The sequence below is a fragment of the Populus nigra genome, chromosome 18 (assembly GCF_951802175.1).
Source record: "Populus nigra chromosome 18, ddPopNigr1.1, whole genome shotgun sequence".
In the NCBI taxonomy this organism is placed as follows: Eukaryota; Viridiplantae; Streptophyta; class Magnoliopsida; order Malpighiales; family Salicaceae; genus Populus; species Populus nigra.
Genome location: NC_084869.1, coordinates 11,729,275 through 11,754,373, shown reverse-complemented (window position 1 = coordinate 11,754,373; position 25,099 = coordinate 11,729,275). Strand labels below are relative to the sequence as shown.

General features: G+C 30.5%; 2 protein-coding genes across 2 annotated transcripts; one reads left to right on the top strand and one right to left on the bottom strand.

Annotated features, from left to right (window-relative positions):
- Positions 1-2,495: 2,495 nt before the first annotated feature.
- On the top strand, positions 2,496-5,790 carry LOC133678332 (mitochondrial import inner membrane translocase subunit PAM16 like 2-like). The gene is made up of 5 exons (XM_062100625.1): positions 2,496-2,644; positions 3,324-3,392; positions 4,532-4,619; positions 4,759-4,889; positions 5,391-5,790. The coding sequence occupies exons 2-5, from the start codon at positions 3,390-3,392 to the stop codon at positions 5,511-5,513; spliced, it is 345 nt and encodes a 114-aa protein (XP_061956609.1). The 5' UTR covers positions 2,496-2,644; positions 3,324-3,389; the 3' UTR covers positions 5,514-5,790.
- A 12,693-nt stretch (positions 5,791-18,483) lies between these two features.
- On the bottom strand, positions 18,484-20,646 carry LOC133678395 (ethylene-responsive transcription factor ERF114). Its single transcript, XM_062100686.1, has 2 exons — positions 20,066-20,646; positions 18,484-19,337 (listed from the first exon to the last, which is right to left on the bottom strand). The coding sequence occupies exons 1-2, from the start codon at positions 20,205-20,207 to the stop codon at positions 18,757-18,759; spliced, it is 723 nt and encodes a 240-aa protein (XP_061956670.1). The 5' UTR covers positions 20,208-20,646; the 3' UTR covers positions 18,484-18,756.
- Positions 20,647-25,099: the final 4,453 nt, after the last annotated feature.

Sequence of the window (25,099 nt, the reverse complement as noted above, 5' to 3'; positions counted from 1 at the left end):
CTTATAATGAGCCTCAGTAATCTCTGATTTTGTATTTGTTTATCTTTTTGCTCTATTTTTTAGGTGAGCGGAGAAATTTCTAGTATGCATTACGCGCATATATATATATATATATATATATATATATATATATATATATATATATATATATATATATATATATATATTGGTATTAAATGATGAGTAAACTATGATTATTAATTATATAAGCTTAATTGATTTGTTGTCTTCTTTATACTCATCATCCGTTGTTTGATATAAACACGATCTATATAATCTTTATATTTGTTCTGATGGAACCATACTTGCATTGTGAATTATTATTATTCAACCATGAACCCTTTACATATGACATTTATTCATTTGGAAACCTACGATTATTGTTACCTTATCGGATCGTTATTAGAAACTCCAAACTAACAGAGGATAGTTCATTACTCCATGCTAACAAAAAATAGTTAGCCTATATGTACATTATATTCTGTTTTCTAGCTGGCGAGAAAGGTGTCGGTATCGTGTGGATTGGTCTCCCACAATTATACATATATGTGTGTGTGTGTGTGTGTGTTTTCTAGCTTACGAGTAGGATATCAATAATATGATATGTAATTCTGACATGCATACCTCTTTGATACACCATTTGATATGGTATCTTTGATATACTTGTTTTGTTCTGTACTTGATTCATTTAACTGTATTTATTTATTTTAAAATGTATATTAACATGTATTATAATTATTACCTCTCATTAAATAATTGGACTCACCCCTCCATTCATAATTTTTAGGTCTTTAGTTCAATTTCAGTAGCAGAATCTTTTGACCATGTACTTCTTGCTTTTTTGAGTCGATATGCCTCGTTTGTTCCCCGATGTCACTAGTTTAATCTTTATTTGTTATTCATAGATTCACCATATAATAGTTTTTAATTATGTTTTGAATTTGTTTTGGATTTTTTTATGAAAGAGTCATATTTTAATTTATTTATTGAATTCCTCAGTATTTGATATTTTGTTTCATGCTGCACTATTTTATGATTTTTATAATATCAAATATATATGTTTTGAGACTTAGCGCAGGCAAAGCACCTTGAGGTATTATGTTTGGGTTGTCAGTCATGGATTCAGGAATCAGGTCATAACAAGTTGTTTGAACATAATCTTTTTGGGAATTTTAGGATTGAGTAGTTTAAAGGTTGAAAATAATATTTAGATATGTCCTTTTGGTTTTTTTTTCTTTTATGTAAATAGAGCAATGAAAGGGTCATTAATCCCAGAGCTATTATCTAAAACCAACCAAATCCGATGAAACAACATATTATGTGGGATAGAGCCTGTTTGGAAACGCGGGTTAACTCGTGTTTTTAAAAAAATTATTTTTTTAATATATTTTGAATCGTTTTGATGTGCTAATCTTAAAAATAATTTTTTTAAAAAAAAAATTATTTTGATACATTTCGGCATAAAAAACACTTTAAAAAACAACTGCAACCATACTTCAAAATAGGCTAAAAAAAGCACCATGGAAAAGCTTTAAGGACACCCATTCTGCCTGCTAGGAAGTTAGCATGTATATTTATTGGTCCCTCCACGTTTGAAGGATGGTTGAAGGTAAATATAAATGGGGCAAGTTGCAGAAATCCTGGGATTAATGGGAATGAGAGGCCTGTTAGAGATCATATTGGTCGATTTGTTGCTGGAGTTGCAGCATAGGAGTTGAAAGATATCCAACAGTTAAACAAGAGTTATGTGCTGTTAGATGCGGTAGATTTTTAAATGGCTTTTTAAATAGCGTTTTATAAAAATTCAATTATTATTATTTATTTAAAATTAATATTTTTTTAATGTTTTTAATTTATTTTAATGTATTGATGTAAAAAATTATTTTAATATATTTTTAAATAAAAAATATTTTAAAAAACAATTATTACTATAATTACAACTTTAATTAGCAAGGAATCTTAAGCTCGAAGAATTGAACTTGAGGTGGATTCTCAACTGATTAAAAGGCTCATAATCGATGACGGAGATGGAGGGGAGAATTTTGTTGTTGTTGTTGTGAAGCCGATTAAGCTGTTGCTAGGAAGAGGGCGGTCGGTCCATATAAACCATTTTTGAACTTGGATTGAAAGTTTTTGTATTTCCCAGAATTTTTTAAAGAATCCTCCTATAGTTTTGTTGTGGTTCGTGGGCCCTCTTGCTATACTATATATATATATATATATTCAAAAAAATAAATGCTTTCCTCCAAATGGTACTTTTTTATTGCATGATGCATACAACTTATAAGAAAAATATAAACTTAATGGAAGAAAATCTAGTAATTTAAGGATCCATTTGAGAAAATTATAGCTTGGAGACGTAGATACCTATTAATGGATAAATTCAGGACTAAGTGGGAGGTTTGCTCTTTTCTTAAACATCTTCTCCCGAACCCTAAAGTTCAAGCCCAAGTAACCCAAGTCTGTACCTTCTAGTGGGCTCGGTAAGTAACCGCCATATTGGTAGGGTGGAAGCCCGGACCTTTTTCCAGCGATGGAAACATTTGGTTTTGTTAAAACTCAAGACCCTAACACTTTACTTCCCCTTCAGCAAGAAACAACCTCAAACGACAACCTGCTTTCTCACAGCTTCAAATTTTCTCCTGTAAGAAGATTTTCTGCTTCTTTTGATTTAAATATTTTATTGCTGAATAGAAAACTTTCTGCTTCTTTTAATCGAACTTTTTTTTATTGCTGATAAACTGTGTTGTCTCAATCAGTTCTGAATATATCAATTCAAAGCTTGTTTACGAATAATAATGTTGGATGCCGACTGGATTAGTTTTGCTTCTTGGGCTGCTTTTAGAATTGGTTTTCTCTGCAAGAAAGTAATCTTAACAATATCTTGATGGGTTTTGTCTCTCTTTTTATTTTTCAATGGTATTGAAGGATTTTTTTATATATATAATTATGTGCATAGCAGTGTAAAGGGAGATATTTTGTGCAGCATTGTCAGTTTTGCATACAAACTCTTTAACTTTGGAGAATAGTTGGTAAATTTGAGTTTTAGTTTAGAAAGAAATGACTTGATCTGTCAAATTTTGATTTTTTTTTTCAAGTTTGTTGATGATGTATGTAATTTATTGTGGATTGAAGGTGATTGATGAAAGCTATTGCGTAGCTGCATCAGTAATTTCTCTTCTTCTTTTTCTTCTGATAATTAAATATATATCTTCTTTGGAAAAATGTCTGTTTTCTTTATAATTTTTGAGGTTTCTTTGTTTTGTCTCTTCAATTACGTTGGAAATACACCTGTGTCATAACAGCTTGCTATGACATTGTAGGTTTGTTGAATTCGTAAGTAATCTTTCCAGTGCCTACTGTTCTGGAATTATACATCTCCTCAAGCGATGGTATGTTCTCTTTGATTATGTTATTCTTTTTTTTTAATCTTCTTTCATGCATCACACTACATCTCCTGACAATTATATGTTTTTTTTCTCCTGTCCATCCTTGACTGTATATAGTTTTGTTGTGGTATTACCCTGTTGATGAGCAATTGAATGACTTGTTGCTGACAAGAGCTTATTTTGAGCACCATGGCTGCTGCTTCCTAAAGTGGCCTAGCCAAATCCATTGTCTAGTATGAGGGGTGTGGGTGTCGTGGAGTTGTTTGGTCTCATAGTGAGCCACTTTGGAAACTGTGTTGTCAATGCCTATTTGCTTGCTAAGTGCATCTCTTTTAGAAAAATAAAGGGGGAATAGTGCCTTTTTTATGCATGGGTTTTATTTGGTGAGAGGTAGTAGATTCCCTTATGGAAACTTCTTGGTAATTTACATGGCATTTTCAACATAACTTGAAAAATATAGATGCTTTAAGAGTGAATCTATGTGATATGTTGCTAAATGTTTTGCTTGACTAGAAGTGTCATAGGGTCAACATAACTTGAAAAATATAGATGCTTTAAGAGTGAATCTATGTGATATGTTTTGCTTGACTAGAAGTGTAGGCACCAGATATCTTTAGATGCAAATGAAGGCCTCAATTCCCTTGACAATCTCATCTTAGAATTTCTCTTGTATTATCTTGTCAGTAATATCTAGTTTCTGATTGGTGTATGCAGTTTAGCTGCTAGGTTAATATTAACCATCTTGTCTTTTGTGCTTGTTATATTTTCACATCATGGAGGTATTTTAGACTGTACAATCAGATAAGACAGGTTCACAATACTTCAATTTAATAGTCTTTTGCAGAACCCAATAGATGATTTGATTTGATTATGCTATTTAACCGATACACGTTCAATCTAAATTTTGGATAATGCTGAAGGCCTAGATGGGCACAGTAAGACTGGTTGCTGGTTTATTATTCTTGTCAGCCAATGTTATATGCTATTTGTGTGGAGATCAGTAGTAGAGTTCACCATGTGGTCCATTAGACAATTCAGAATGGCATGGATCTTTGGACCCAGCACTCCTCAAGTGAAAGTGAGAAAGGGATTATTGAAGATAAATGATTATGTAGCTAACATGCTTTTATTTGTTTGTTCAGGCTGCAAGGCTGCTTGCTAATTTGCTTGTCATGGGATCTGGAATTATGGTGAGGGCATTTGCTCAAGCGTACCGTCAGGCACTTGCAAGTATGGTTTTCTTTCCAAATTCAGCCCTTGGAGATCCTTAGATTGGGTCACCAATCCAGCAAGCCTCACTTTTAGTTATTTTCATATTGTATTTAGCCTTCTTCAATATCTGGTTCACAACTTCTGTTGCCAATTGCAGATGCTTCAAAATCTGGTGTTGCCCACGAAACAGTGCAGAATATTAGAAGAGGAAGTAAAATGATATCTGAACCAGAAGCCAGGCAAATTCTAGGCATTACTGAGCATTCAACATGGGAGGAGATCTTGCAGGTATGTCTTCAATCCCTAGTAATGTATGTCCTTGGTGGAAAATAATGCCATTAACTATAACACTATAAGTAGTTATTATTTCAGAACAATATGTTTTCTAGCAAATTAGAAATCCTATTTCAATACCTTTGTTCCTTATCGCATTTGCTTTTATGAGAAATGCAAATCCATTTAAATGAAACATCTAAGATGGTAAAAAATGAAGCATTCTGTTATGTGTATCTTATTTTTAGCTTTTACATGTTGCATGGAACCTATTCTCCATGAAATATAAACAAGCATCATAGGAGATTAGCTCTTCTTAAATTTTATATTCTGAAATTCGTATGGATTTGTGAAAATTACAGAATTAGCATTCAAGTTAGAGATCACATTGGGTTCTCCACGAAGACATGAAATATTAGGAATTATTATTTAGATCAAACTGTACTTTGACCTTTTGTTATAGTATTAGATCTCTCATGGATTCCTAACAATATGTCAATTGTTGCTTGCTTGTAGAAATATGACAAATTGTTTGAGAATAATGCCAAAAATGGTAGCTTTTATCTCCAGTCGAAGGTTCATAGAGCTAAAGAATGCCTTGAAGAAGTATATCAAAAGAAAGCTGAGGGAAATGTATGATTTCTTTAGATGTCTGATCTTGAATGTTCATCAATGTGTTGATGCATCCCTCCAGAAACTATACTTTGATTTCATAGAATTATCAGCTATGAAGCCCGTTTTGACCTCCTTGAGTTAATCTAGATCAAATAGGTAGTGATCCAATATTACACCAATTGTCAGTGTCATAACCTTAATGTAATCTCATCAGTGGACTAAATTCTTGTGGACATTAATACATCAGTTGGGGTGTGTGGGTTTCTTTTAATTGGAAAGGATACTTTTGAATTTTGATAAACATTACAGGTAGCTTCTCCAATGCCTCTGGTGAAAAGCCAAAGGTGATTGGTCTTTTGACATCTTTCTGTAACGATTTCCGCATCAGAACAGCTGCGTTTTTAATGTCCCTCTGGAATGATTGACCCTTTGTGACTGGATAACAACCGTTTAAGTTGTGCTGTGGTTAACTACAGCAGCAGCAAATGACTGGTATCCAATCGAGGCAATGCCTTATTTTCTACCAAAGGCATTGGAAAAGTTCTCTGGCGTTATCTGGATTTGGAACTAGTTTGGGATTGACGGAGTTCACACGCTGCAGGTGTCTCTGTTATTTCTGTTTCGTGGCCTTCGCTCATAAATGACCTTATTTAGAGATTGAGCTTTATGTCTTGACAATCGAAAATTATGTTTGGATATCAGGACAACAAGCATTGACTTGTGTGTCAGCCCTTAGGACCAGACAGCTGATGTCGAGACAAATAGATCGGACTTCGGTCAATTTAAAGTAGGATAGAACGAATTTGGTCAGTTTAGGTAGCTTCCAGTGCCATTCACCCTCTGCAAGGACGGGCAGGGAAACAAGCTGTCCGAGGGAAAATAATAGACCTTTCTGCATCAAGATTAATTCCGCATCTCTCTTTCTATAAGAAGCGGCTATTTTGGGCTACTAGCATAGAAAATAAAATGTTTTGCTGACATAACGCGGCAGCAAAAAAAATTTGTGAATTAGCAGAATTTGATGTTGTTATGGTTCTGAAACGTGATACTTAAATAATATCTTTGTTCTAAAACGGAACACAAAAAACTAAGATTGGGAAATTGAGATACATAAAGAATTTGGTTGATTGTTTATGGATGAAAAAATTCATCATTATCTTAAAATTATTATCATATACATTCAGTACATGATGATATTAGTATTCATCAACTTGACACCTATAAGGTACATCAACTTCAATATTATTATAATTTCACCCCGTCCAAGTCTATGACACAATTTTTTTATTTCCGCATATGATATGTCTAAATTACTATTTAACTGAACACTACTCTTGCCATTGTAGATGATACCAATGTTTATATCAGAAACAATAGTATCATTGTAATGATATAGCATAAAGATATTATAAGACATTCTGTAAAAAAAATAAAATATGATTTTAATCAATCGAACATAATTTTAACTAAATTGCATTAAATCAAACCCTAATCGTCAAAATTCATAGAAAATTCAAACAAAATCCCAAAATATAATGCAATACATTATTCACCAAAATCCGACAAGATTCATGATATCAAGCCTAATTGATATTTTAACTCTCAGTTGTATAAAATCAAACATAAATTCATAGCAAATTCGGCAACTTATCCACAATTCAATGCAAATACATACCTCATCAAAATTCTACTTCATTCATGCTCTATTGCATGCAATTGTCAAGCATAATTGATAGCATTCTTAGCTGATTCCAACCAATTCACAAAATATCTATAATTCAGCAATTTATCTAAAATTTTATGCAATGCTTAATTCATTGAAATTCTTAATTCTTAATTGATGTTATTCTCATGTTAAACCACATCATATCAATCTTAATTGATGGCATTCATAGCAATTTTATCATTAATTCAAAAAACTCTAAATTCAACCTAAACTCTAAACAATAATTTTATTTCAACTAAGTCAAACATAAATTAAATATAAAATCCACGTAATTAATAACAATGCATTATGTTTACTTTACTTGTAGGACTACAAAATGTTGTGGCGACGGCAACGATCATTTTTGGTGGTTTTTTAAGAGGAGAACATCTTAGAATATTTGGAAACTAAGATGGGTTTGAGTTTGGGTGTTTTGAGAGGGGAAACAAGTAATTGTTAGGTTTTTTTTTTAGAGAGAGGAGGGATGTTGGTGTCATTTTTAGTGTGAGAAATGGCTTATGTGTTTGTGTTCTTTAATTTGAGCAAGGGTTTAAATTTCATGATATGTCATGCTTAAAAAACATGACATGTTAAGTTGTTGTTATTCTAAATTGTACATTATGTTTATCACGTTTGGTAATAATAATATTTACTAAATGTTATGCTTTTAAAGTGTGACAAGCTAAAACTGTGCTAACATGTTAAAAAATATTTAACTTGTGTTATTCCATTTAAATTTTTAATTAATTGTGATAATTTATTTTTTTAAAAAAATCATTAGAAGCAAGCCATTCATGGTGGAGACTATGATATTCTTGAGAAATTAGTTTATTATATCATTGAAGTCTATTTATTATTGTGATAGCGATTAGTTTTCAAAGTATTTTTCACTTGAAAATGCATCGAAATAATATTTTTTTATTTTTAATATCAGCACGTCAAAATGATAAAAATCACAAAAAAATAATTTAAAGCAAGAAATATAAAAAATATTTAAATTTTTATAAAAATATTTTTAAAGCAAAAAAAACAAAAGAAAACCTTTTGTGGTAACGGTTGCTTTTCAAATAACTTTTTGTGTGGAAATACATGCCAATAATTTTTTTTAATTTTAAAAAATTATTTTTGATATCAGCACATCAAAATAATCCAAAACATACAAATCATATTAAATTTTAATAAAAAAAATTAAAACTTTTTAGAAACACGGTTTGCACTACGTTGCCAAACACAGTCGTAGTATACGTACCTTACAGGTTTGGACACCGCACCATGCTTCATCAACAACCACGTCTGGTTACTCTAACTAGAATTGAAAATCAACCCTGGGATTCTGTTAGATTGAGCTTCGCTTTCAATTCTAAATGGACTTTCGTTGACTCCTGTAACTGACGGTGCCCACCCACGACGAATGACTCATTCAAATAGATTCCCAGAATTTTTTGAATAGTAGGAGTCTCAGTCCTTGTATATATATACATAATTTTTATCTATCAAATAATAAATAATAGATATTATTAAATGAAATTAAAAATACAAATACATGTATAGGTACAATATAAAGTATATTGAATAATAAATAATATCAAAATCATATGTAAATATTTAAAATTCATACTCGTTAAATAATAAATAAAATATAAATATTGGTTTTGATATGAGTGCATGTGAGCACAGATATGCTGTAAAAATCCTATTCATGTATTGAATTGAAACACGCTTATTTGATTCAAGTATTCTGTACAAGGTTCTGCAAAATGGTCTAGGCAAAATTATTTTTATTAGTCAATGCAATACTTTTTTAAAAACTGTTTGAATTGAATTTATGATATCCGAAGTTTCGTATGTAAGAACATGTATTTTTTTTGAGTGTTTTTTATTTAGAAATATATTAAAATAATATTTTTTTATTTTGTAAAAATTATTTTTGATATTAGTGTATTAAAATAATCTAAAAACATTAAAAAAATATTAATTTGAAGTAAAAAAATAAAATAAAAATTCAAAATTTTTTTAAAACAAAACGCAAAGACAAACATGATGTAAATAATGCATCATTCCACATCATTACTCGTTTACAACTAGGGATCTTTTTTATTATAACAAGGGGGGTTAGTCTACAGATAATTGTTTAAAAAGTCCAAAATTCACTTATTAGCAAAGAAAGTATCAATAAACTATCAAAGCACGTCTTATGTCAGTCACAAGCCTAAACTCCCATGCTCAGATTCTAGAAGCATAAAGAAGAAATGACGCCATGAGTTTGTCGACTTTAGCACCGTCAAAGCTCAATAAAGAAGTATTTAGCTTGAAGTTAAAACTTGGATTCCTATGGAGAAAGAGAGCAAAGAATATGAGAAAGGGGACAAAACTACGAGTCAAGTAAAAGGTTCCTTATTACGACAAGGTGAGAGCCGAAAACATTGACATGGAAAACCGACAAAAGCGCGGAGGCAGCCGAAGTGAGGGATGCGAATTATTGAACCCACGAGTTTACTCTTACTCCACCGGCCCATCATCGTCGGTTTCTTATTACGTGGGGACTGGGAGTGCCACAGCTGCGTTTAGTGTTCTTCCACTTGTCTAGTGAACATCTTGAGCTTTTGACTCTTTTTGCGAGCCTGTCTCTCCAGAAAAAGGTAGGGGGAGCTGTTCTCATCTCTTGGATTCAGGCTTCTTCCATTCCCATTCTATTGTTTGGCCTTTGGAGGAGTGTAGCGTTTAGTTCTGTTAGTTTTCATTAACAAGTTCAATCTTACACGCTCAAGCATAGATCTGGATCATGTAAATTATTACAGGTGTTTACTTACAATGGTTCGTGTTCCTGTAAAAATTGATAGTTATGTTAGAATTGGGCCCAGCTAGCAGCCATTTGAAGGATTTGGATCCTTTAGATGACACAAGATCGGATTGGCGCGGGTTCCTTTGTTTACTGTGTGTATTATTATTATTTTATCAAGATCACATTAAAAGTAGCCCACTTTATTCGTGGAGTATTTGGAGTGTTTGAAACTATAGTAATTTTAGTTTTTTAAGTAGGTTTTTATATCGTGTTTTATTTGAAAAATATTAAATTAATATTTTTTCTTTATAGTTTTAATACGCTAGAATAAAAAAATACAGGAAAAAACTATATTAATTTTAAGTGGAGAGCACAGGCAATTACAGCTTTTATTGAAAACACCACTACAACAGGACACACTAAAGCTAAGATGTACAAAATATACACGTAATTATTGAAAACAAGAACTTGGATGTTGGACTGCAGGTTAGGTTCTTTTCCAATTACAGCTCTCTTTAACCCCACTTCTCTTTTGTTGCTTTTTAACCCTAGAAGCCATATGACACACGTAGGGTTTATGTTGTTTTCCCTTTCCTTTTCTTCTCTTAAAGTGAACGGTGCCGTAAAGCAAGCTGAGGTGATGGGGATAGTGTAGCCGAAATAATTAGTAAATTACGCGTCTTCAACCTTTAATCTTTAAGAACTTGAATATTAGCTTATTAAAAAAATATGATTCTTGTAAAATGCTATATATAATCATGTTAAAGAACATTACTGTGATTTGATTGTTGAGGATGCATTCCTTTACTTCCTAGGTATATGTTCCAGCTGAGCTTTCTAGAGTTTCAATGAACTGATCTAGGCTTTGCACTAGAAGTGGGTTCAGATGTATAATTATGGAATATAAATTATTGATGTCGGGGTTCGCTTTATCCTTAATCCTATATGCAGGCCTAATCAGATCTTAATGAGAGGCTAGGACTCTTAAGATACAAGTAGATATATGTTGCCGCAGGTAGAACAAATTTTTTTTAATGTAAAAAAAGCGATACGTGAAAAAAATTCAAGTTCTAAGTCGTTGATTAAATTGATAGTTTAAATATTTATATATAAAAAAATCAATAATAATAAATAAACTGATAAAAAAATTACAAAAAAAAATTACATCCAAACCTATTCGGATTATCAAACAATCAAATGCTAACAAAACTAAAGGAAAATAAAAAAAAATCAAACTTAAAAATTAAAAAAACATTAGCTTAAGAGTTGCATCTTGTTAAATCATGGACCCGAGTTCAATCAAGAAGTTTAAATATCGACCATCCAATTTAATTTTGAAGAACGAAATTGTTGAAAAAACTATTAATAAAAAAAATTGCAAAAAAAATTAGCAAAAAAAAAAATGGGGCTAAATCTGACAGAAAAAAACCCAATGATGATGAAATCTAAAAAAACATTATCGCAAACAAAAAAATCACAATTAAAAGAATATTTAGGATCAATCTTTAAAAATAAAAAAAATCATAGCGAGTGAAATTGAAAATCATTTGAAATATGATAAATTATTTGTAGATTAAAAAATGATAGGGGTGAAATAGAAAAAAATATTGTTGAGGGCTAATCCAATTGAATCAAGAAAAAAATAACAAAAAAAAGAATAAAAAATAGGACAAAATCAATTTAGAAAGAGGAAAAACAAACATGGCAAACTTCTTAATTTTGATCTAATCTCTAAAAGTCACGTCCTGTGAATTTTTTTATCCAGATTCAATCAAGAAGCACAATTTTCAATCAATTTAATTTTAAAATCTGAGATCAGTAGAAAAATATTAATAAAAAAACCTGTAAAAACAACAAAAAGAATGACAATAAAATTTAATAGAAAAATCCAAGGAGGGTGCAATTTAATGAAAAAAATATAAAATAATCTAAAATAAAATAAATATCAATTAAAAGAATAAGTGTCACAGCCCGGCCTACCCTGCCAGATATTGTCCGTTTTGGGCCTTACCGCCCTCACGGATTTGTTCTTGGTGACCACGCATGCTCCCAAAACATGTGTCTAACAAGTCAGCAACCAATACTACTAATAAGGTCAGCTACCAAATCTTCACTCGCCAATATGGGATATTACAATTCACCCATCTCAAGGAGCCTGACGACCCTGTTGGCACAACCAAACAGCCAGTAAGACTAGCTCTAATACCAAATAATATTTTAACTTTCATCATTTATCATATTATGGTCAACTAAATCTTATCCAGTAACTCTGATACCAACTGTAACACCCCGTAATTTAATACATTCTTAAAGGAACTTTGTGTCTTAACTTAAGAAAAATAGAGTTTTTTTCCCTAAACTTATCTAGGACTTGCTGAAATTTTAGCAAAGTTTTTTCTATACCGAGAGGTCCTAAGTTATCGGCAATTATCTTGTACACACCTTATACTCATCTCTCAATTATATCATAATCATGTTGAATCTCAAAAACACATCATTCATGGTACATGCATAACATTTCGCATATTCGCTTCTTCCCCATTAACAAACATAATTAATAATAAATGGAAGTAAATAAACATTAAGATTACAATGCAAAATAGTATAATTTTATATCCCGACACTTAATGTAAAAGGAGTTCTATTACATATTAAGTCATTTAGTTCCTTAGAGACAAAATACATTAATGTTCATTTTCTTCTCTAATCATACAAAAGGAGACTAGAGGACCTAAAACACTACTCCTGGCATTAATGTGAAGGACCTGTAATTTCATAATGTATAGAATAAATATAGTAAGAATAAAATATAGCATAGAAGGAAAATCACACAATACATACACATGTAATTGAACATATATTCAACGATACGAAATCATAGTTCTTTGAAATTCTCATTTAACCTTCTATTATTACATCTCTATTCATCATTCCTGGAATCGTTCAAAATTGTCTTATTTCACCTCACGAGCGCATTTAATTCATTATAATGTCTACAATGTGATTTCTCTCTCTCCTCTTTATATCAATTTTAATCCTAATATCTATTATACTCATCATGGTTCTTCTATATAAATCGTCAAACTCTGATACCAAATGTCACAGTCCTGTCCAACCTGTCAGATATTGTTCATTTTAGGCTTATCACCATCACAGATTTGTTCTTGGTGACCATGCATGACCCAAAAACATGCTAGACAAGTTAGCAACCAACACTGCCAATAAGGTTAGCTACCAAATCCTCACCCGCTGATGTGAGATATTACAAAAATCATTAAAGGTGTAATTGAAAACATCTGTAAAAACAAAGTAAATCCAGACAAACATCCTAAACATTGGTTAAATCATAAAAAAACTCGCAACTTATGAAATCCTGGATCATGATCCAATTAAGAAGTTTATTTTAAGCCAATTTAAAAATATAAATTTTAAAAACTTTTCAAAGAAAAAAAAAATATAACAAAAAAAACCGCAAGTAAACCTGGCAACTAACCGAAGTCAACAAATCAAACACATAGCCTAAGACATGAAATTGGGTTGACCCTATAAATAGAAAAAGGAAAACAAATAACGCCAAAAAAATATTCAAAAGAATGCTTTAAAAAAGACAGAATTTGACCTAGGCTAATCCTTCAGATCTATTACCTAGGTCATGAGACCAGGGTAATCCATTACAGGCAAACTTGAAAAAAAATAAAGAAGCAAGATTTTTAATCAAATAAATATTAAGCAATGAAATTGAGAAAAAAAATTAAAAAAAACAATGCAAAAGAAAAAAATAGCAATTAAAAGAATTATGACTAAATTCGACATAAAAATTAAATGAAATCAAATGTTTAAGGAAAAATCAAATGAAATTAAATGTTTAGGGATGGAATTGTAAAAAATAAACCCATTAAGAAAATGATTAATAGCAATTAAAGGAATTATGATCAAATTTGATATAAAAATTAAATGAAAATAAATTACTAGGGGTGGAATTGGAAAAAACAAATCAATCAATAAAATAATTCAAAACAAAACAAATTGCAATTAAAATAATAAAGATGAAATTTGAAAACAAATAAAAAAATCAAATGAACATGGATGGGATTGAAAATAAAATTCAATTAGAAATAATTAATATAAACAAAACAATTGCAAATAAGAGAAGAGGGATTGAATCAAAAGAAAACATAAATTTAAGAGCTAATATGATTTTTTGCATGGAAACATAAATTTAAGAGCTAATATGATTTTTTGCATGGCTAGCAAGCAATCCAAGGAAGAAAGAGGGAAAAGAAAGAAAGAAAAGAAAAGAAAAAACATTTCAAGCTAAACCACGCCGAATCACCATACACGTACCACCCAGAGATGAAAAGAATGTCGGGACAAATCAAATGATGCGGTGAAATTACAATCACAACCATTGATGCCAGCTGCACGCGGTGCCAAAAGACGGTGAAGCGGCCGAGGCATATGAGGCTCGTGTTAGTAACTTTTTTGTTTTTTATTTGTACAAAACCAAAAATGCCTATAGGATTGAACAATAATAACAAATAAACCATGATGAAATTACAACCAAGCCCCTGAAGCCAAAGCTAAAAAAATCAAATAGTAAGGGTAATGTAGTAATTATATTGTTCTATCAAATATGAAAATACAAAAATGTCATTATACATAAGTCATTGACTTATTTTATTCAAGAGTTACATTAGTAATTTTATTGTGCATTAAAAAATCAATCACCAAAATAACCTCACGCAATCATTAAAAAATATTTTATGTCATGGTGAAAAGATTACCTTACCTTTAAAGCAAAGGCGAAAGATAAAATGATCAAGGAAAGAAATAGTAATTATATTATTATAATAAATAGTAATTTATATCTTGTAGCACAATGATATGATTAGGGAAAAAAATTCACTTCTAATTAAACTCAATATCTCAATTGAGAAAGGGAGAGAACCGAGTGCATATAAATAAATACCAATAGCATATCTTAAAGCATGCTGTTATTATAATGATTAAAAACAACCATTGATATAACGGTTATGTCTTTTGAGATGTTAATAGTTTTCATTTCCTTGCTTAAATATCCCTCTTATATATTAAAAAATAACCAGCAATAATATGTAATCAATTGAAATAAAAATATATATGTACAATATCATGTATATATATTCTTTTGTGATTATAAATTAATTTAAGTATTTAGAATAAAATTATCACAATGATTATGAAAGGATCTATGAATGTTTCATTTTTTCTATAATATTAAATTCAATTTTCACTCCTGATTATTTCTTTAATTTGTTATCTTATGGTATAAAAACAAATGATTTTTAGTTTAGAAATATGTAATAATATCATGTTTATTTATAAAAATAAAAATAAAATACAAATGATTTATCATGCTTAAAAAAATAATTTTAAAAATAATAAAAGCAGTACCTATAAAAGTCAATATTATAACCAATAATAATATATAATCAATTGAAAATACAATGCATGAAATTATAAGAGAAAAAATAGCCATCACTTTGATTATGTTTCTTTCTTCTTCGTCTTCTTTTTTTCAAATATAAAATTAAATTATCTTGATACTTATTTTATATAATGATCATGAAAGAATACATGACAATTTCATTTTTCTATGTCAGATTTAATTATCAGCTCTAATTGTTTATGATGAATATGGAATATATTTAGTTTAGAAATACTAATTTTTGTTATAAATAATATTTAGTATAGAAATAATAATAATTAACACATCTCATATGAGAATATGATCATTTATCAATCATATCATGTGTCACAGCTCGACCCAACCTGCTAGATATTGTCCGTTTTGGGTCTTATTGTTCTCACTGATTTGTTCTTGATGACTACGCATAGCCCAAAATGCGTCTAACAAGTCATCAACCAGCACTACTAATAAGATCAACTACTAAATCATCACTCGTCGATGTGGGATATTACAATCTACCCCTCTTAAGGAGCCTGACAACCCCGTCGGCACAACTGGACATCTAGTAAGGCCGACTCTAATACCAAATGTCACAATCCAGCCAAACCCGCTGGATATTGTCCATTTTGGGTTTTACCGTCATCACGGATTTGTTCTTGTTGATCATGCACGGCCCCAAAACGCGCATGACAAGTCAACAACTAGCACTACTAATATGGTCAGCTACCAAATCCTCACCCACCGATATAAGATATTACACCATGACATTAATTAAAACCTATGAAATAAAAATAAGATAGTATAAGAAATTAATTAAATCTAGTAAAAGCAATTAATTCAAACAAAGTTGAAGTGAAGTTAGATTTAATTAAATGTTTAATATTTCAACTCAAAAAAATAAAATCATAAGTGGATCTAAATTATAAGTTCTTAATCCTATAAAGCAATCTTGATTATGTCCCATTTATTCATAATTAAATTTACCTTTTTTTCATATTAATATGTATTTATACATATTAATATCATATACTGGTCTGTTTGGTATTGTAGTGACGATTGTTTTTCAAAGTGTTTTTTACTTAGAAATGCATTGAAATAATTTTTGAAAAAAATTTATTTTGATATTAGCATATCAAAACGATCGAAAAATATATAAAAAAATTAATTTCAAGCAAAGAAAAAAGAAAAAATTTTAATTTTTTTTAAAACACTTTTAAAATATAAAAATAATCGATTATTAAACCAAAATCATACCATATTGACTATAGTTTGAATGGAAATTGGTTTTCTAATCAGCCTAAGTTGATTCCAGTGATAAAAAACGCAAGAGACCAAGTCAAAATCCATCAAATCTTGTAATTGAGTCGATGGATCAAACATTATATATATGGTTAAAAAAAAATAATTTGTATCGTACGTATGGAACTTAATTAAACTTGGTACCGATCCATCCTCTTAAATCTTGCACTCACCATTTCTTGTTATATTTTATATGCAAAAAAATATACATATCAAGCCACCGGTCTAACCATTTATCTATTGGTTGAATAAAAAAATCGATCGATAATTTGACTAGATCATAGCACTAGTCCGACTCGATAATTACCTGATATAGATGAAGTCCGACTCTTTTAACGTGTTCGTGTAGTTCAACTAAGAAGACAAAAAGAAACGAAGTCAACGTACATTACTTCTTTCTTCTTTTTTAAAGTCTTAAGAAATCGTTTTCCCATAATTTATAATTAATCGATTCATTTATATATAGAAATCAAATCCACGATTAATTGTTCAATGTATCTATCAAGCTAAACAATAAAACCCATAAAGTATATATTAAATCCGACAAAAAAAAATAAAAAGAAAGCCGAGGATCGATCATAAATGTTAATGGATGAATATTTATATTGAAATTAAGCAAAAGAATCATTTTTGTTCGATACCTATATATATATATTATCCCATCCCCATCCCATCCCCAGGGCTCTAACAGTCAAAACTAGAATGTAGCTGAACAAGGATTTTTTTTTTCCTTTTTCAACAAATGAATGAGTTTGTCTGCGAGGACGAGAGAGCACGACGTTCCAGGGCTGCGCGCCTGACAAAATAACGCGTAATGCAAGAAACACGTATGGCAGCCCTAATTGTTCTTTTCTCATCTGTTTTGCATTGAATATCAGATTTCGTCAACTCCAGCCGAATTCCGTGACAAATAAAAGTTGGAGATTTTCACACCACTGACTTGAAACTGAAACCGCTAAGTGGTGCTGCCTCATACCTCAAGTTTCAGTGGTATACAATATATATTTTCTGGGGGTTATTCAGATAACTTAGAGATCTAGATCAAGCTACTTATATACGTATTAAGTCTCTTACCATATACTATATGGTCCATAACCACTTATATTCAAAATTAGAACACATGATTATATAATTATATCCATACCGCAAAACCTCTGCATAAATATATATCCAAGTATATTATATCAGTACTCTTTGAAATCTGATCCCGATCGAGTTTGCATGGCTGCTTCTCTCTTTGCTATTCAAGGTCTGCCCTGCGATCGATCGATCCTGTTTCATTTATAGTGGCATTAGCTTCGTATATATGCATGATGAAAGCATGCACCTCCAGCCTCCTTCCCAGCTTCCACGTGTCTCAGGTTTCGTACAGTAGTTGGAGACACAGAATTGATGTGGTGTATCTTAGATTTTCCTCTGCAAATATACTGTCGGAGATCGAGCTAGAGAGACATTAACAGTGATCAGGTAATATCTAGCTGCTGCTGTTAATTCATTCGTCATGTATATTTACGTGTCTATTCTCGGCTTCACAACATGAAGTCTTGATGATCAATACATCGGCAACAAAATTTATCAACTCTCTTTGTGGCTTGTTGCACCAATTCTATCCATGTTTTTATTCTCAGTATTTACATAATTTCCATAAACTCTAATATCATTTTCATAAATTCGAATCTAAAATAAAGCTAGAGGTTATTGCAATTTGATGTGTATATATACATATGGAACTGAATCAATTGCACGGAGAGATTATCCAGGAGCGAAGATGCAAACAAAATTTATTAAACAACATTTCTTGATCACCCTAGATGGGATTGTGGAAAATGATATTATAAGTTCAACAAGGAAAGTAATTAAGACAAGAAGAAAAGAAAAGGTAAAATAAAAAAAAAACAGCAAGTGAAAAAGAAACACCAACATCATAACTAGGAATTCAGCTCTCACCGATCTTTCCAACATCATAACTAGGAACTCAGCTCTCACTGATCTTTCCTAATTAACTTGCTCTCTTTGATCATGACTTGATTAATCAGAGCCCCTCGTCTTTGTATTTAGAAGGATCATAACGAGAGTTGTAAGAACTTCCAAACTGCATTGATAATCTTAAAAGTTCCTCTTGTTGCTGCTGCTGTTGAGAAGATATCGGCCACGAATTAGAAGATGTACTGGAGGAAGTCGGTGAAAGAAATGTTTCTCCACCAAATGGAAGTGCTGGCGGCATGACATGGCTTAAGCCATAGCCTGATGTGGTTCCAAGAAATTGTGGATATTGAAAATTATTTGGATCGTATGCTTCCTGTGATCGTTGGGAACGAGCTAGAGGAGCCATAATGTGATTAGGGACAGGTTCAGTAACCGTATGCAAACCTTGGCCTCTAGTAAAGAAACTTAATTCGGTCCCGCCAGATGGAACCCTTTCAGGAAAGTTGAGCTTAGCCTTGCTTCCTTTGAACCTAAGAGCTGCTTCATCGTAAGCAAGGGCGGCAGCCTCAGCCGTTTCGAAAGTGCCTAGCCACACTCGAGCTGCCTTCTTGGGATCTCGGATCTCAGCGGCCCACTTCCCCCACGGCCTTTGCCTAACTCCTCTGTAATGTCGTCTCCTTGCATTCCCTTCACCAGCAAAAAGATGTTTTTGTTTCCAGGTTAGTATTCATGAAATAACATGTAAATACTTAGTTACATTCGAATAAAATAAAGTAATACTTGCTAGCTAAAAGACTGATTTAAAGTGTTAAAAGGCCCGAAGCATGGAAATAGATAGAAAATTGATAGAACAAAAGGTAAATTATTAGTGGGGTAAAGGGTATACGTAACAGCACTTTCAAATGGTTTTCTTAGAAGAAAACACAATGATTATTGCACTCATGTCATGATGAACAGAAAAATTGGAAGTATATGATCTCTTCATTGCTTAACTATTATATATATAGGATCCATGCATTATTGTAAAGGTTCATCATTAAATGCTAAAAGTGATTTTTACCTTAAAAATGCCTTGTCGAAAACTCATTTCTGGTCTGATGTGTAGGAATTTGAATTTTATATAGTTCAATTCATTTTTGTTTGTTTGTCTAGCTTCATATATAGAAGGGTCACAATTTAGCTTTGAGTTTTTTCATTCATCCATTCCTTGAAGATTTTTACCTTTAAGAGAAATAAAAAAAAAAGAAAAATCATGAAGAATTTGAAAGACATGCAATCAGAAAACAATATATCCTACCCCCAAAGTCCTAATTAACAAGTGATCATGATCCATATATATTTGTTACCTGGAGATTTTGGATAGGAAAGAAAGAATTTGGGGAATTTCCAAAAATTATTATATATGTGCATGATACCTTGGTCTTGAACAGCTGGTTGGGTTTGATCATTAATTTCTGTGCTGGATTGTGTTGAGGTCAATGGATTTTCCTGCACTTGAGCTGAGCTATTGTGGCTGCTTCCAATTACTTGAGCTAGAGCTGAAACCATCACATCCATGTCTTGTTGAGATCGAGCCGAGTAGACAGGGAAGGTGTGATCTTCCTCTTTCTCCTCCGGTTCATCGGATGGAAGGGGCCTCTTCCCATGCCTTGGATCCACTTTATGAGCTATTGTTAATACCTTGTGATATGTTTTTTTGCCAAAGCATGAAGCAATAAATCAATGAGAGTAACAAATTTGTTGCTAGAAGCTATACTCGTTGCATTTATGTGGGTGTCAAGTCAAGACAGGGAGCATATATAATAGAAGTACTGGTATTAAGATCGGAAAGAGGCCAAAAAAAGGCAGAAGTGAAGTAAGAAAACAAGAATGGGAAGAAGGAAGACCTCAGCTCTAGGGTTTTTTATACATCTTCGGTGTGGCTTTGTGTGAACAGGAGTCAGTCGAGATGAAATTGGTGTCCAGTAATATCTCTCTCTCTCTCTCTCTCTCTCTCTCTCTCTCTAACATAACATTTTATTATTATTATTATTATTGAAAACGGAACGTATGTATGTGCAAAGGAAGGTATCTGCTTCCGACTTTAAGTATAAAGTCGCTAAGATCGATGTTTCAAGAGATAATAAGGGATCGAGATCCTTTCACATTTTAAATGACTTTAATTTATTAAACTAGAAAAATGAAATATAAAAGAATATTATTTTATATAGCTATTATTATGCGTGGAATTATTAGTCATTGTGATGCCAATTTGTTAAATATTGTGATACAATAATGAGATTAAAATAAAATCATTCTTTAATATATCTGAGTGTACGAACTCCTCTAAAGATAGCAATAATATATATATGATCTATCAAGTCGGTGAAATTCATATCAATATTAATTTGTATTTATCGGTTCATTATATATAATTTCACCTAAGTTAGTGGATGATTATGCATTTTTAAATTTATTAGCTATTTTTTTATTATGAATAAAATTAATGATTTATATATATATATTTGATGATAGTTAAAAGAAATGTGCAAGCAACTCACGAGTGAGAAAGTTCTATATCATAACTTGATGAACACTTGATGAGGGTCTTGTATATACCATGTCATTTTTGTTTTAGATGTTTTTATTACAAGTTCATAGATCAGACAGATAAGATCAAGTTCAAGAAATTAAGAGTTTGAATTAATTAAGCAACCTTAATTTCTAACAGAAACGTGCTTAATTAAGTTCTTGATCCGATTGTTAGATATTGGGTTAAAACAATTAATTTGAGCATGTTCGTAAGGCTTGTTCTCTTATAAGATTAGCTGAGTCGGGAATTAGACTCGGAATTACTAGCCAGCTGTTTTTTAAAAAAAAATTATTTTTCTATTTTTTTCTAGTTATCTATCAAAATTCTATTTGATTTAAGTTTTAATTACCTATTCTTTAGTTTACTATTTAAACAGATTCTGTGAGCTATTCACATTCAGAATTTATCAAATTAAGATTTCTTTCTAATTTTAAGATATGTGAAACCTTTTTTTTTTCTCTCTATACATAGCGTCGAACAACTTGGTCTTTTTATATTTTTGAAGCACAATAAAATTACTAACTTACCTTTAAAAAAAATATTTAACTAGTGTTTAGGGGATTTTATTTATTTTTACTTTTAAAAAACATATTACAATAACTAAATTATTCTTATAAGAAAAAAAAAATTAACTGAAATCTAGGGGCTTTTTTGCATTTTCACTCTGATGATTTGGTTATAATCAATTTGACTTAGGGGCAATTTGATATTTTAATAAATATAAAATATAATGTAAAAACAAATTTAGTTGGCACATGCGAAGAACATAGCAGCGAGTGGGCGATGCTCGTGCATAAGGCATCTCTCGATAACCAAACACTGCATTCCGCAATGGCATTAGAATCGTCTCAGTGACACCTCCGTTCCTAAATAGTACTTGTGACTTATTGACCTCTAATTTGTTATCAATGGCTTTTTCCCTTTTCTTTTCTCCTTTCTCCTTGATTTCTACGTCTGACTCTTCAAATTTTCAAAACAACCTTTTAATTTTTTTTCCTTCGGTCTTTGTTATTTTGATTACTATATGTTTTATTTGAAATAACTTATAAAATTAAAATTCTTTTTCAATTTGACCCTCCATCATTTTTTTTATCTATTATATTTGGCTCTTGTTTTTTATGTTATTTTTTATTTGAGATAATATTTTTATTTTTTTGTGATTTTATTCTTCTTTGTTTTTTTCCTATCAAATTTGATCTTTATTCTTTTAATTGGTATCTTTTTACTTTGGTTATTTTTTTAAATTGATATTTTTTCAAGTTTTATCTTTTAATATTAAATTGGTTGGAAATTGAACTTCTTGATTAAGTCAAGGTCTAGGATTTCACGGGTAGAGTTTTTTTTTAAACACATGTTTTTTTCAGTTTCATCCTTCAATATTTATTTAATTGGAGATTGAGATTTGTTATTTTTTTTCCTTGCATTCTTTAGGATTTTTCACTAATATTGAAAATGACTTGATTATCTTGAGTATTATTATTTTTTAAATTTAGCTTTTTAAAAAAGAAATTTGTTTTTGAGTTAAAATAAATGAATTGAATGTTGATTTTATTATATTTTATTTGGTTTGCTTTCTGGGTCATTGCTTTAACTGCGCTTGCAATCTCTTTTGTTATCTTCATGCAACCTTTGGTAGTGGTATTAGAACCATCTCTATGAGCTCTTGTTGATGGTGGAGCGCGATCTTTAACGAAGCGATGTTGTATTTCTACCTAACTTTTCTTTCTTTTTCTCCCAAGTATAACATTGACAACTCATTTTTTATTGTTATTCATTGCTTTTTTTTGTTCATTTTATTAACTATCAATGTTTTTTTCTTAATCATATTGTTAATTTAACTAAGATTTTTGAACCCAAACAATGTCCTCAAGATTATTTTTTTAGGTATTTATAGGTGAAACCACCCTAAAAGGTTTTTGAGATTCAAAAATTAGAACCCTAACTTTTTTGCCACCAAAGATGTCTGGAGTTTGAACAAGTTAACAACATGTCATCTACAAAAATGAATAATGCATCATCCATCTTATTCAAAAAAAATTCATAATAAGGGTAAATAATGCGTCGTCTACCCTTTAAAATAAGATATATAGTAAGATATGTCGTCAAGATGCAAGCTTGACCTTTTTTTTATTTAGAGCCAATAACGGTGGACCAACCTTTCAGGCCTAAGCACTTAACCCTTTTTTACATTGCCTTTTAATTTTCAATAGAACTCACTACAAATTAAAAAAAATGATATTTAAAATATTATCTGATTTTACCATAGTTTTTAAATAAAATTATATTTTTTATGATAATACTAATAATCACTTTGGGAATTATATATGAACCTAATATAAAATTTGTTTTTTTAAAAAAATATATTCATGAATATTCAATGAAAATAAAATTCTTTATTTCTTACATAGTTTTCTTAGGTTATTATTCTCTTTTTTTTTTCCTTTCTATCATGTATGAATTATCGAATCATGTTAATTTTTTATGCTTTTTTTATTGAAATTTGCTTTTTAGATCAATATAAAATTATATTAAAATAAAATAATATTTTTTTAAAAAAAATATATTGTTTTCAAACAAAAAATACATGAATAAAGAATAGAGAGAGAGAGAGAGTTCTTATTAAAACTGCTATGTAACATCCATGAGATAAAATCGATAGATACTGTATAATTAATTATATGGGATTAACAAAGTGATTTCATCACTCAAATTTTTGTAACAGTCACGCTACCTGTGATGTAAGCTCATACGTCAGATTGTCTATTTCTCAAAAATAGTAAGTCAATGATTAAGGCACACTAATTATTAAAATTCGAGTTACAAGTGGAAATCCAATCCAATTTCATTTGGCTCAAAAAAAGAAAGTTTTTTTATTTCATTTTTTATGGCTCGAAACAAGAAAGAAAAGTTCTTGACGTTGGAATAACTCTAATACCCTGAAAGTGCTTAGGACTTTGTATTCTATATATTTTGATAATTATATATTAATATCTTAGTCATAAAGCTAGCCAAGTGGATATAAAGAATATTTATCGGATCCCAATTGAGTTTTAATTAGATTATCTGAGTTTGATTAATTCAACTCCTCAAACAATTCACTATTAAACATAACTCGGATTATATTCTGAATTACTAGATTTATTATTTCAAGATATCATTAATTAGCTTATTTAAGCCTTTTTATAATATTTTAAGCGCATTCATATTGTTCATGTTTATTTAAATCTGATCATTTAAATTTAAAATATATAACGAGATATATTACACCCCGAAATATATAATCCATGGAGTAAAAAAGGGTCAGCTTGGCTCTGATAGCGAAACATCAGCCGCGGGATATTTTAAATTGAAAAAATACCTCTTTTATTGACAATAGAAGGCATTAAAATTTGGTCTTTGATAACATTGAGACCAAACTCAAGAGGATGTCGTTTTGGACCACAAAATTCGTAGGCAGGATTTTCAACATGATCAAGTGCATGCTTTCAGTCTCTATGATGGCCCAATACCCACGATTTTTTTTTTATCTAGAACTTTCAATATATATTCTTTGATATTAATAATTTACAAGTTGATTCCTGATTTTTTGTTTTGCATGTGGTTTAAATGGCTGATAGGAATTGTCAGATTTTTCTTCTTTGTGTGCTGTGGATATAATTTATTCACCGCATGAACATGATAAAACTTTTAAAATAAAATGTTGCTTTGCATGGTATTTTTGTGATTTATTGGTGTGATGGTGATTGAAAAATATTTTTCGGTGAAATTTAGTTTGGAAGATTTGGATGATATGATTGGTAGAAATGATATAGAAACGAGCAGTTTCGTTTGTTTTTATATTTTAAAAGTGTTTTTGAAAAAAAAATATTTTAAATTA

Coding starts and splice junctions, on each gene's coding strand:
- LOC133678332 (XM_062100625.1), top strand. Junction 4,620..4,758: donor GTACCGTCAGGCACTTGCAA/GTATGGTTTTCT, acceptor TGCCAATTGCAG/ATGCTTCAAAATCTGGTGTT. Junction 4,890..5,390: donor CATGGGAGGAGATCTTGCAG/GTATGTCTTCAA, acceptor GCTTGCTTGTAG/AAATATGACAAATTGTTTGA.
- LOC133678395 (XM_062100686.1), bottom strand. CDS start 20,207: ATGGATGTGATGGTTTCAGCTCTAGCTCAAGTAATTGGAAGCAGCCAC. Junction 19,338..20,065: donor ACCAGCTGTTCAAGACCAAG/GTATCATGCACA, acceptor TTGCTGGTGAAG/GGAATGCAAGGAGACGACAT.